At 41.5% G+C, this 14,566-nt stretch overlaps 1 protein-coding gene across 1 annotated transcript in view; it reads right to left on the bottom strand.

The window, feature by feature from the left end:
* The window catches only part of BLTP1 (bridge-like lipid transfer protein family member 1), a gene marked incomplete in the record, with an annotated part of 561,636 nt that overhangs the window by 480,759 nt on the left and 66,311 nt on the right, over positions 1–14,566 (bottom strand). The window contains 2 exon segments of the mRNA XM_073603515.1: positions 3,113–3,191; positions 7,327–7,443. Coding sequence (XP_073459616.1) covers positions 3,113–3,191; positions 7,327–7,443 — 196 coding nt within the window.

The following is a 14,566-nucleotide window of genomic DNA, read 5'->3' as shown; positions in this document are numbered from 1 at the left end:
AACTCAGTAAGGGTATCTAGCCCAGAAGTTGATTTTACATTTGTTTTGACAAAATGAACAATTTGGAGATATCGAAAGCACTCTCTAGGTGAAAGTTGTGCTTGCGTTTGTATATTTGGGAAAGATTTTATAGAGTTACCATTAAGTCACATATACGAGTCAGACCCGCCTGGGCCCAGGTTTGGAACGAAGTTGGTTCAGTGTATGCTGGGTAGAACAGTGGGTGGCCTAAGAAGGATAAGAGTGGGGAGTGCGGAGACATCAACTTGAAGGAGATTCGTAATCTATCCCAAAGTTTGAGTGTGCTTTGTGTAATTGGGTTGGTTATAGCGCAGCGTGCTGCTGGGGGGAGCCAGAGCACATTGGATACTGTAATTGGATGCAGATCTATGGCCTCAAGGCTGACCCAAATCGGGATTTCAGTTTTAGAATGATATAATATAGACTGGGCCAATCGGGCTGCATGATAATAATGTAAGAAGTTGGGTATACCTAGGCCTCCGTTAAGCTTTTGGCGGAGTAGTACTGGTCTAGCCACTCTAGGTTTAGTGGGGCCCCAAATGTATTTAAAAACTCGGTTTTGTATAGTCCTATGATAGTAAGGGGGGATTGCTATCTGGAGTACCCTATATAGATACAGCAATTTTGGTAGTAGGGACATCTTCACAGCTGCTATGCGTCCAAGCCAGGAAACACACAGGGGCTGCCAGGAATTAAGTAAAGAAGAGAGTCGAGTTAGCATTGGGAGGTAATTGGAATGGAATAAGTTCAGAGGATCACTGGTCAGTTTAATTCCCAGATAAGGTATGGAAGTTGTGGACCAATTAAAAGGGTAGTTCTGACGAAGCAGTTCGAGATCGGTTTGTGGTAGTGACACGCTGAGGGCCTTTGATTTCGTTTGATTAACTTCTAATCCGGAAATTAGAGCAAAATTATCTAAGATAAGCATGAGGTTTGGTAGGGTTGTGTGTGGTGACGTGACAAACAATAATGCATCGTCTGCGAAAAGACATAATTTATGTGTGGTAGAAGAGACCTCGGATATCGGGGTTTGCTCTGATCAAGGCTGCCAGGGGTTCTATTACAAGAGCGAATAACAAGGGAGATAGGGGGCAGCCCTGTCTGGTTCCACGAGAGATGGGGAAAGGGTCTGAGCGGAATCCTGAATATTGTACATATGCTTGCGGGTGGTTATACAGGGCATTGATCCAACCAAGAAAGTGTGGGCCGAAGCCCCATCGTTGGAGGATATAAAGAAGGTAAGGCCAGGAGACTGTATCGAAAGCTTTTCTTATATCTAGAGAAAGGAGGTGCATCGGTATTTTACATGATCGGGCTAAATGTTGCAGTAGGATTACTCGTCTGACATTATCACTAGCTTGCCGCTTGGGTATAAAACCGACTTGGTCTTTGTGTATTAGACTACCAAAAATCGGGTTAAGACGTAAAGCTAAGATTTTGGCCAGGATCTTGATATCAACGTTTAAAAGAGAGATTGGTCTGAAATTAGACCATACTGTATTGTCTGTGTTTGGTTTCGGGATCATAGATATAAGTGCCGTCAACGTGTCACGACCAAAGGAATGTTGTTTAAGTAAAGCGTTGAATGAGTTAGCAAGGAGAGGGGCGAGTTCAGCTGCAAATTTTTTATAGTAGAGGCTGGGGAGGCCATCTGGGCCCGGGCGTTTATGGGATTTAAGTGTCTTAATGGCAGCTAAGACCTCCTCAACCGTTATCGTGCCTTCCATAGACTCACGACCATCATTGGTTAGCGTAGGGATTGGCAGATTATGGAAACGTTTTTCCGCTTGACGTAAGGGAAAAGTAGCTTTTGCCTCATATAGTTTCGACAATTGCTTACGAAACTCTGAGAGTACCTTAATCGGGTTACTAGTAACAATATCCTTGGTCAATCTGAGTCTGATGGGGACACGAGCACGGTCTGGTCTGCGAAGACGCAAGGCTAAAAAGGTATCTGGTTTATTGGCTTTGGTATAGAGTGTGTGATTTGACCTGCGTATAGCCTTATCAGCTGACTCAGCTAGTAGGATGTCAAGTTCTAATTTGATTTTGTCAAGATTTTGTTTGTGAGCTTCAGTAGGGGAAGATTGAAATTGCAGGAAACTCTGGTGATAGTCTGCCTCGAGCTGTTGTTGTTTGCGGATTCTATCTTTCTTAAGGTGTGATGCAACTGAGATACATGTGCCTCTGATCACTGGTTTGTGTGCCTCCCAAAGGAGCGTGGGGGAGATATCTGGGGTGGTGTTGTGTAGTAAATAGTCTTTGAGGGCAATTTGGATATCTAGACAATATGATTGGTTGGTTAAGAGTGCATCATTCATGCACCATGTTCTGTTTGTGGGTTGTGGTATCAGGGAAGATACTGCGGTTATTACGGCACAGTGATCCGTCCATGTGATTGGCTGAATTTGGGATTGAAGTAGAATTGGTGCAGATGCTATGGAAATGAAGATATGATCAATCCTAGAGAAGGATTTATGGGGGTGGGAGTAAAATGTAAAATTTTTCCTGTTGGGGTTGCATTCCCTCCAGGTGTCCAGAAGAGAAGCCTTTAATATTTGTTTGCGAAATTGCACTGAGGGGGTATAATGCTCAGTAGTATAGGGTGACTTGTCTGAGTGTGGTTGTAGGACCGAATTGGAGTCGCCACATAGGAACAGGGTTCCCTTACTGTGTGTTTTTACTACCTGTAAAAGGTGTGAGAAGAAAGGGTTAGGGTTGGTGTTAGGGGCATAATAGGAAACAAACGTTGCCGTTATATCCTGTAGTAATCCCACCAGAATTATATATCGACCCTCAGGGTCTTTTATTTCGGATTGTAGCGTGAATGGGGTGGTGTGGTGAAAAGCAAGCAGAACTCCTCTATGTTTAGTGTCCGCTGAAGCGGTGAATACCTCAGCTTCTAGTTTTCATTCTCAAAGCTTAACTGAACAAGCTGAAGATAGAAGCTGATTGGATGTTATGCACAGCTGCTCTATCTATCTATCTGCTCCAGTTATGATAAATCCCCCCACTGAGTTATATGATTCAAAACAATATCAAATGATCTGTTGCAATAATCACTCCACTGGCTATAGAACACATCACATACCTAATAGACATGTCTTCTGTAATATAGTATATCTCACGTAGCATGATCTTTCCAGAGAGGACAGAAAAGGAAAATGATCCTGTAAAACACAAACAAAATTCTAAATTAATTTCCTTTGCAGATTTATAAGTCATAAATAAGAATGTTTAAACATTGTTTTCATTGTTCATAGCCCCACAAATGAATAGACAAGCCTAGCCTGGTTCTCAGCCCCTTACATTGAGAGCACATTGCTCTACATGCAGGAACTTAGGGAAAATTGCGTAAAAGCACCGTTCAGTCCCTCCCACTCCCTCCAGCATGGACTTGCTTGATGCATGAAAAATCCAGCTACAATTACCATTAGAGAAGAGGTAAAGTAATTCCATTTTATTTACCGGTAATCATTTAATGTGCCAATTTTAGTATATTAATGCCTGTTCATCAATCTAAGAGGAAAAAAACTAAAGGCTTTACATCAACTTTAAAAACTTTTGTAGCTATGTATCATGAATCAAAAGCCTTCTCCCTTCCACAGCTCATTATTGATTACTCTACCTATTCAATAAGGACCAATAGCGCTATACAGGAAACAGGAGCCAACCAAGTTTTCAGGAACCCAGGGTGTTCAAGATCATAAAAGGTGCATGCAAACACCAGATGGTGGCTGGTGTTATGGCTTTATGTTTTCTACACTAAGATCTTCTTTACCTTTACTTCACTCGTTAAAAATTACATTGTGACAGTAAGGTATTTCATACAGATACAGACAAGTAGGAAAACTGATTTCTGCAAAACTCTTACATGAAATCATTCTTCCTTAGACAAAAGGACAAGGGTTCAGTAAGCTAGCAGTACAAAAATAAAGAAACATGGATGTCACTGTTAGCTTTAGGCTTTTATTATCTTGTCAGCAGGAAAGCAGCACGTTCTAGCATCAGCAGAACAGGCCTTTACCAAAAATACAGTGCTCAAGCAATATTTTCTGTGAAATGTACCATTTTATTTTAGATGAAAGTGGAGAATATCTTAGAACATACAACTCATTGCGAGGGTGTAAGCGTGAGCTCAATAGAAGCATAAAAATGTTTATAATGCACGTAAAGTCAGTGTGCATAATATTTGCATGGTGACCCAAATGGCAGAATTTTACCTAAAATTTCTCAAAGTGTACTTTTTAAATAACAGATTCTTTACATGCAACGTGGGGATTCAGTAGTGTCATAAGCGTTTTAGTTTGAATAAAGCTACTTTTCCTAAATACACTTGTCATTATCTACTAATAATTTAAAACCATGTTTTCATGTATAATTTGCAATTAAATACGTACACGAGCACAGCCATAATTGTTATTGTTATATGTAATTGTTCATTACATATACAAGCTCTGCACTACTCCTTCTCAGTCAACTCATCAAAAACTCCCTTGCTGCATTGAGCCAGAGAGTTCCAGAGGTGGAGCGGAGAGCACCGGGGGGAGGACCCCACAAGAGGAGGTAAAGAGCCACTCTGTGCAATTACCACTGCACAAAGCAGGTAAGACATTTGTATATATATTAGTGGTGATATAACTAATTTTATTGTAACATGCAATACTATAGAGATGTGTATGTGTTTCACGGTTTTCTGACGATTTATTGATCTGATAAAATTGTCAAACAGCACCCCAGCCCCAAAGGTAGAATCAACATTCATTCAAAGGAAAGATCATTGCAGTTTTATTTACATGGATCATGCTGAGCTGTGGGGTTTTTATGTGTATTTAACTGTGGAATCATTATCTTTGAAAATGTTGTTTTGCCTATGGTGAAATTACAATTCTTCAATCCTGTGTTATATGTGGTTGATAAAAATTTTTAAGCAAAATATATATTATTGTACATGTTGCATGTCAATTAATAAAACCTAAAAAGCATAATTCAAAGCATGGTAAAGTTATTTCCAAATAGAATGAAGGCTCTTTTTTTTTTCCTTTTTCCTATGTGGCTTTAATAATTGGTTACCCTACAAAAACCTAATAGACAAAATTAAAGGAAAAAACTGTATAAATAGCAAATAATAAAAAAGGAGGCAAATAAAGGGTTATGAAAGAGCTTTATTTAAAAGTAAAACAAAAAAATCTTTCTTTCTAATCATTTCTCAATTACACCACAATCCTTGTGTCCAGTACCGCACGCGCCTTACTTTTTTTTTTTTTTTATTATTATTGAGTTGCATATATATGCATTTGCTCTGCGTTCACATAAGTTCTCATGCAGAAGACCACAGCACGCTGTAGGTTTTTTTTAAACGAACGTGAAAGCATTGCTAAGAAGTAATAAACACTTCCAGAGAACAGCTGTTTTAGCTGATCATAGCTGGATTTACTCACACAGCAGGAACTTAGCTTACCAACTAAGGCCTCATTTTGCTCTTAGACGAATACTGGTGATTTTTGACACAGTGCGAAGCTAAGCATTGTGGCCACAACAGGTGCATACCCCGGTCTTAGCCTAGGTTTCCACTATTGCGACCTGAAAGTCACGCAATTTTGATGTGACTTAAAGCAATACCTGTGTCTTCTTAAGGTCTATGGACCTCAAGATGCAAAGTCGGACCAAAGTAGTGCATGGATAACTTTATAGTCGCACAGACATGAATGGTACTCATTGGAAACCATGGGGTACGACTTGTAATGTGACTCTGCAGTCCCAAGTCGCATGACAAGTCGTACTAGTGGAAACATAACCTTACTGCCTTTTGCAGCTTAAGGGGGCAGTATACTAAGTGTAAACTAAACCTTATAGCGGGTATCAGCAACAATGAGCATGGGAATGGCTGAGGAAGAAATGACTCCAAGTCCTTAACTGTGATCCAAATGAAACTTGCAGTGCTGCTCTAAGCTGGGAGAGATCTGCCCGCGGGTTGAAGGGAGCTGGCGTCAGTGTACTTATGGAAAAACCCCTTGTTCACAGAGATCAGTAGCACAAGCTGAAATGTATGCAAATAAAGTGATTGTAAGGGTATTTTTTATTTTTTTTAAATAACAAACATATCAAACTTACCTCCACTGTTCAGCATGTTTTGCACAGAGTGGCCCCGAACCTGCTCTTCTGGGGTCCCCCTGCAGCTTTCGTGGCTCCTCCCCACATCTGATAACTCCCTCGGAGAAGCGCTTCCCCGAGGTGGTTACCATGCGGGTGCACTCCGGAGTCCAGCAGTTGCATCTGTAGACACAGAATGCCGGACTCAGCCCTGCCTCCTGGTGCCTGCGTCACTGGATTTGATTGACAGCAGGGGGAGCCAATGGCTGCGCTGCTATCAATCTATCCAATCAAGAGCCGGGAGCCCGTGGAGACAGTGCGTCCCCGCCGACTGAAGGGATTCAGGTTATTAAAACAGGGGGCTGGGGGGCCGGTGACTGCCAGGTGTTTTTTCACCTTAATGCATAGGATGCATTAAGGTGAAAAAACACAAACCTTTACAACCCCTTTAAGGACTTTATCAAAGAGAAGAAAGGGTGCTGCTCACCAACCGAGTGCATTAGTATGTAGATGAATGTGGCCACATTCATCTACATACTAATGCTACTGATCTTTGTGAACAAGGGTTTTTCCCAGCAAAGCAGATAACCATTTTCAGATAAACATTAAAAGAGAGTCAAGAATGCCAACTACATAATGCCCATATGAAATATTTTAAAGTTACTCTAAGGCCCCTTTCACACAATCGGACAGTTCAGGTCCGCCTGTCAGTTTTGACGGCGGACCTGAACGGGCGCTCCATGTTAGTCTATGGAGCGTCGGATGTCAGCGGAGACATGTCCGCTGACATCCGACCCGGTCCGATCCGCTGAAAAGCAGACGGATGGCTCTACGTCCAGGTCCGTCGCTGGCGGATCGGATCGGGTGAGATCTGACGAAAACGGACACGCTGTCCGTTTTCATCCGATCCCTCCGTAGGCGGCAGCGGCGCCTGACAAGCCCCTCCCCGCTCAGTGAGCAGAGAGGGACCTGTCATCCGCCGGCTCAGCGGAGATCAACGGACTGATCTCCCGCTGAGCCGGCAGACCGAGGCGGGCTCCGTGGAAACGGAGTCTGCCTCGTGTGAAAGGGGCCTAAGAGCAAAAGAAAAAATATTTAAAAAATTGTATTTGTAAATATAAATGTAAACCCACTACACGTGATAATTGTCTTGCTTCTATGATTAACAATGTACAACACTGTATTTCTAAGTACTCAAAAAAGATTACTTACCAATGTGAATGTAGCCATGTTTGTACAATCGATTTAGTACCAGTGTTAAAATAAGTCCTATATTCCTGGAATTGTAATAAGTTAGATAAATAATCCATCCACAGGACAAGATGGTAGCTGTAACAAGAAAAAAATGCTTGTAATAAACCACTGTGAAACCCAGAATGCTACTAGTACATCAGAAGACATTCTAATAATCAACCACAATTTTATCTTTATAGATGTGCTCAACTTAAAGCCCACCTATAGCCAAAGCTTTTTTGCAAACTCCAAAAGGCTTCCATCTACTCGTTCTGCCATAAAGCCCAGAGAGGTGGAGGGCGGCAGTGATGGTTGTCCTTCTGGAACTTTGTCCCATCTCCACACAGGATCTCTGGAGCTCTGTCAAAGTGACCATTACATTCTTGGTCGCCTTCTTCACCCGACTGCTCAGTTTAGTCGGGCGACCAGCTCTTGGAAGAGTCCTGGTCCTGCCAAACGTCCTCAATTTGAGAATTATGGAGGACACTGTGCTTTTAGGAACCTTCAGGGCAGTGGAAATTTGTGTGTATCCTTGCCCAGATCTGTGCCTTGCAATAATCCTGTCTCTGAGCTCTGCAGGCAGTTCCTTTGACCTCATGGCTTTTGCTCTGATACAGTATGCATTGTCAGCTCTGAGCCTTTTTTATAGAGCAGTGTGTGCCTTCCAAAACATGTCCAATCAATTTAATTTACTACAGGTGGACTCCAATCAAGGTGTAGAAACAACTGTAGTATCAGGCTGTGGCATAATAAAATTGAAAAATGTGAAGGGGGTCTGAATACACTATTATTCACGTAGAAATGGACACATGGAAATGTTCCCTTTAAGATCCTTTGCATGCTTCCACAACTTGCTATAAAATATTAAATGGAAAAATAACAATGACTTAAAGGGTACATACAGCCCTAAGGTGAACATTAACCACTAAATATCTGTCTATTTAAGATATCCTGACCTTTAATGACAGTTTCTGGCATAAACTGACTGACTTGTAACCCAACAAACGATCCATACAATATCTCAGCATAAAATATTGGAACATTTACCATAACAAACATACTTAATGAAAAAATAAGACATGAACCAAGCAAGACAATCAAAAACAATTACAGGGATAAAATGCATTGTGAAAAAAACAAAGAACCCCTGCATTGGAAAAATCAATAGGTTTCAAATGAAAAATTATGAGACACTGCCAAAAAAATCAATCTTCCTTTTATATATGTTTTTCACACATCATATCCATGAAGCCTATTATAAAAAGTCTAAATTTTTTTTTTTTTATGTACACCCATTAATTTACAAAAATAATAAGCTTGTTCTCTTATTGATATTTAACCTCTCTTTATTTTTATATAACTAAAAATCTTGCGAGTTACCATAAAGATGGCTAAACCTATATCACAACTATATCCATGCGTTGTGTTGATAAAATTATTACATTTTAAAAAGGTGAAAAAACTAATATACAGCCGCTAGTATTGATCACACTTTCATAGTCGGTGCTAAAAAAAATATATAAATCAAAATAATGCAGCGCTGTAAAAATATATCCTCAACACCATAATATCATCACCACTATACTGGTAAAGTGCTAAAATGGCAAAAGTAAATAATTGTAAATATAGTGTTCAAAATTCATAATATATATCCTAAATAACATTATAGAAGAAACATGCAACAAAATGCATTGAATGTGAATTTGTTTGGAGCACTGTGCAATACTATATATATATATATATATATATATATATATATATATGAAACATGCAACAAAATGCATTGAGGGGAAGCCCCCTTGGACTTTGTAGGGCAAGAAAGAGTAATAAGAAGTAGATATGCATAAAAGGCACAAGGGTTCCAACTTTATTAGTAAACTGGATATTTAAAAGTAAACACAATTTACTCTTGAGGACAATGCACCGATGAGTAGACGTCAAATTGAATATACAATATATACCACCCAAAGCTAATAATCCAAAATATTGCTTAAATTGAATTGAGTTCAGTTTAGGATTGATAGCATACATCCCGACATGTTTCGGAAAATCGAATTGGAATGTATTTTTCCTTCTTCAGGGGAAGTTTTACAGTTGTGTAAATTATTCTCTTGTCTGTAACACATTACATATATAGATATATATAAGTAATGTAACAAAGCAGAGACATCAAAATATAGTCTGTAGCTTATTATGCTATTTTATAGAGTAACAAGGTAAAAAGTACTTACATATTTTTGACTCATTGGGGATTTAAAAGATAAAAATAGAGAGGGAAAATACACGTTGGCTGCATGAATCCACACACACGACATAAAGGGTTGTCCGTGTGTCCATAAACTGATTGCTGGGACGCATTCACAAGAGACCCCTGATTTTTCCCACATCAAACAAAATGTAACAGGAGCGTAATTAGATCGAACCTCCTCTTATTTGGAAGTAGAAGGGCATATATATATATATATATATATATATATATATATACACACACACACACACACATATATGTAAGTTTGCCCACTTACAAAGAAATGAAGGTTCTATAATTTTTATCATAGGTGTATTTTAAAATGAAAGAGACAAGATATCAACCAAAAATCCAGAAAAAAAACACGATACAAATGTTATAAATGGAGTTGCAGTTCAGTGAGTAAAATAAGTATTTGATTCCCTGCCAAACAACAATAACTCTAGCTTACACAGACTGTCTACAGTATGTGCTCATGTGGTACACAGATTAGTGCTGTCAATTTAAGAAGGTGCTCCAAAGGACGTTATGTGTATAAAAGACACCTGTCCACAGAATCTCTTTCTTCCATTCTCACTATCACAGGCAAGATCAAAGAGCTGTCAAAGGACGTCAGGGACAAGATTGTAGACTTGCACAAGGCTGGAATAGGCTACAAACCATCAGCAAGAAGCTTGGTGAGAAGGAGACAACTGTTGGAGCGATAAATCGCAAATGGAAGAAATACAAAATAACCCTCAATCGCCCTCAGTCTGGAGCTCCATGCAAGATTTCACCTCATGGGGTAAGGATGATCATGAGAAAAGTGAGGGATCAGCCTAGACCTACACGGGAGGAGCTTGTGATTGATCTCAAGGCAGTTGGGACCACAGTCACCAAACAAACCATTGATAACACAATACACCGCCATAGATTGAAAACCTGCAGCGCCCGCAAGGTCCCCCTCCTCAAGAAGGTACATATACAGGCCCATCTGAATTTTGCTAAAGAACATCTAAATGATTCAGGGAAGGATTGGGAGAAAGTGCTGTGGTCAGATGAGACCAAAATTGAGCTCTTTGATCTTTGGCATTAACTCGACTCGCAATGTTTGAAGGAAGAAAATTCAAGTTAGACTTACCGGTAACTTGTTTTCCAAGAGTCTTTCAGGACAGCACATGAGAGAGGCTCCACCCACTAGGAAACAGGAAACACAAACTCCACCACATTTTAAAAGGAGGCTCCTCTCCACAGCTCGTCAGTTGTAGTAGAGTACCTCCGGCCCAAGCTGGAACACATAAGCATAATACGGTTAATTCACAGCATATATATATATATACACACACACACTTCCATATACGTATAAATATGTATATATAAACATGAAGGGCGGGTAGTTTGCTGTCCTGAAAGACTCTTGGAAAACAAGTTACCGGTAAGTCTAACTTGAATTTTCCCTTATCGTCTTTCAGGACAGCACATGAGAGGATAATCGAGACTTACCAACTAGGGAGGGACAACAGCCTGCAGGACCTTTCTGCCAAATGCCTGATCATCAGCTGACAGAAGATCCAATCTGTAGTGACGGACAAACGTAAGATAACTTGACCACGTAGCCGCCTTACAAATTTGGTATGGGGTGGCACCAGCTTTTTCTGCCCATGTAGTGGCCAGAGCTCTGGTAGAATGTGCTCGTACTCCCTGAGGAGGAGACAACCCCGACTGGACATAAGCTTCTGAAATGGCCATTCTTAACCATCTGGCAATTGATCCCTTTGAAGCTTGCCTTCCTTTTCTGTTGCCAGAAAACAAAACAAATAAAGAGTCCGAAGACCTGAAGTCCCTTGTTTTCTCTAAGTAATGTAATAAAGTTCTTCTTACATCTAACTTATGAAATAATTCTTCCTTACTTCCTGAAGGATCTGAACAAAAAGTTGGCAGGATGATTTCCTGCGACCTATTATGGACTGATGCCACTTTTGGTAAAAACGCAGGATCTGTTCTAAGCACAATCCTGTCTGGGTAAATTGACATAAAGGGCTCTTTAACTGAAAGAGCATGAAGTTCTCCAATTCTTCTCGCAGTCGTAACTGCCACTAAGAATATCGTCTTTAGAGTTAAATTCTTTAACGAGATTGACTGTAATGGTTCAAAAGGATCTTTTGTGAGAACTTGTAAGACCACTGTCAAGTCCCATTTTGGAAAGTGTCTATTGGGAACTGGTCTGGATCTAGTAAGTGACCTAAAGAACCTCTTGACCAACGGAACTGAGGAAATAGGTTGATCCAGGTATACTCCTAGGGCAGCCACTTGCACTTTAAGAGTGCTAATTGCCAGCCCTTTGTCCACCCCCGTCTGCAGAAATTCCAGAACCGACACAATGTCTTCTGAATTGTGGTTTGCCGAGCGACACCAGGAGTTGTAGACTTTCCAAACCTTCGCGTAGATATCTCTAGTCACCTTCTTTCTACTAGCCAGTAAAGTAGATACTAGAGGCTCTGACAAACCCTTGTTTTTTAACAGCTGTTCCTCAGATACCAAGCTGTGAGACTTAGTCTTGCTATATCCGGATGATACACTGGACCTTGAAGTAATAAGTCCTGTCTGAGGGGAAGCTGCCAGAATGGTTTGACTGACATTAGTAGAATGGAGGAAAACCAGGCCCTTTTTGGCCAGTACGGGGTGATCAAGATTACCGACACCTTCTCCTTCTGTATCTTCCTCAATACTAAAGGAATCAGCTGAAAAGAGGGGAAGGCATAACCCAGCTGGAAATTCCAAGGATGTGCCAGGGCATCTATCCCTATCGATCCGTTGTCTCGGTGCAGGGAGAAGAACTGAGGGAGCTGAGCATTTTCTCTTGATGCGAATAGATCCACCTGCGGGCATCCCCACTTCTGGGTTATTAGAGTGAATATTTCTGGATTCAAACTCCACTCTGCCTCCTGAATCCTTTGTCTGCTCAAGAAGTCTGCTACTCCATTCAGCGTGCCCTTGAGATGTACTGCTGACAGGGAAAGTAGATGACTCTCTGCCCATCCTAGGATCTCTGAAGATAGCAATAGAAGAGTCCCACTCCTTGTGCCCCCTTGTTTGTTCAGGTATGCCACTGTGGTGGCGTTGTCTGACAATATCTGCACATGGGACCCCTGAAGGCTTGGAGAGAAGGCAACCAAGGCTAAGGCGACTGCCTTTAACTCCCTCCAATTTGATGACCTTCCTGCTTCCACTGGGGACCAAACTCCCTGAGCTATGTCTTGACCCAAGTGTGCTCCCCATCCCCAACTGCTGGCATCTGTGGTCATCCTTCTCTCTGTTGGGAAGGACCAGAGTAAACCCCTTGACAGCACTGCTTGATTTCTCCACCACCAAAGGGTCTTTTTTACCCTGGTGGGAAGCTTTACCTTTGAGTCTAAAGCTTCTGGACTGTGATCCCAGATCTTTAAAAGAAAACTCTGAAGGGGTCTGAAATGGAGTCTGGCCCATTGAATGGCCGGCATGGTTGAGGTCAAGGTTCCCAGTACTGACATAATCCTTCTGACTGATACCTCCAGGTTCGTCTGAAGGCTGGATACTGCCTGCAATACCTTCACTTTCTTCTCTTCTGGAAGAAAGATCTTTTGATCCACTGAGTCTATCAGATACCCCAGAAATTGGACTCTTTGTGCTGGATTGAAATTTGATTTTTGGATGTTTATAATCCAACCTAAGGTCTCCAGATGACTGCGAGCCTTGATCAGATCCTCCTGTAATCTTTCCCTGGAAGGGGCAAAGAAAAGGAGGTCGTCCAGGTAAGGGATAACGGCAATCCCTTGTAGCCGGAGGGGAGCTAGGGCTTCCGCCATAATTTTGGTAAATATCCGAGGGGCGGAAGATAGACCAAACGGGAGGGCCCTGAATTGAAGGTGCAGAACCTCCCTCCCCATATTCACTGCCAGCCTCAGATATCTCTGGGACTGAACAGCAATAGGTACATGCAGGTACGCATCCCTTAAGTCGATTGATGCCATAAAGCATCCTCTGACTAAGAGATTTCTTACCGAAAAGATGGAGTCCATGCGGAATCGCTTGTATTGGACTGACCTGTTTAACGGTTTTAAATTGAGGATGAGCCGAAAGCTTCCTGATGGTTTCTTTATCAGAAAGATATGGGAGTAGAACCCTTGGCAATCTTCCTCCGGAGGCACCGGAACCACAACACCCTGTTTTATCAGATCCCCTAACAGGTTCTTCATGGCTAGGGCTTTTGTTGTGTCCTTTGGCAGATTTGTTATGCAGTACCTCTCTGGAGGAAGGTTCAACAGCTCTATCCTGTAACCCTGGGCTATTAAATCCAAAACAAAAGGGTTTTTTGTTATGTTTGCCCAGAGAGGAAGGAATTTTTGAAGCCTTCCTCCCACAGGCACCACCAAGTCATTGTGTTTTATTGGCCTGCGTAGGAGGATTGAAAAGGACATTCCCTTTGCCTTTTCCTCTCTGCGCCGCCCAATTCCTTCTTTTTTCTTGGGGCCTGTTACTCTTTTCCTGATTTTTTTGAGGTTGAAAAAACCGCCTAACTGGCTGCTTTTTCTTTTTAACAGGAAAGGATTTCTTCTTATCAGCTGTTCTATCCAAAATAGATTCTAGATCGGGACCAAAAAGCTGATCTCCCAAAAATGGCACTCCGCATAACTTATTTTTGGAAGCTGCGTCCCCAGGCCATGTCTTCAACCATAACGCTCTCCTGGCTGCAATGGTCAGGGCCCCTGACCTAGCTGACATTCTTATAGAATCTGCAGAGGCATCAGAGATATATGCTACAGCTGCTATAAGGGTTGGGAAGGAATCTAGAATCTCCTGTTTGGGTGAATCAGCTATAATATGTGCTTTTAGCTGATTCAGCCAGAACTCCATGTTTCTGGAGACACAGGTCATAGCCATAGCAGGCTTGAGATTCCCTACAATGGACTGCCAGGCTTTTTTAAGCTGTTGGTCCGCCTTCTTATCCATAGG

Source organism: Aquarana catesbeiana, linkage group LG01 (genome assembly GCF_042186555.1).
Source record: "Aquarana catesbeiana isolate 2022-GZ linkage group LG01, ASM4218655v1, whole genome shotgun sequence".
NCBI classification, from domain to species: Eukaryota; Metazoa; Chordata; class Amphibia; order Anura; family Ranidae; genus Aquarana; species Aquarana catesbeiana.
Note: the sequence above shows the minus strand (reverse complement) of the source record. Positions and strands in the feature narration are given on the sequence as shown.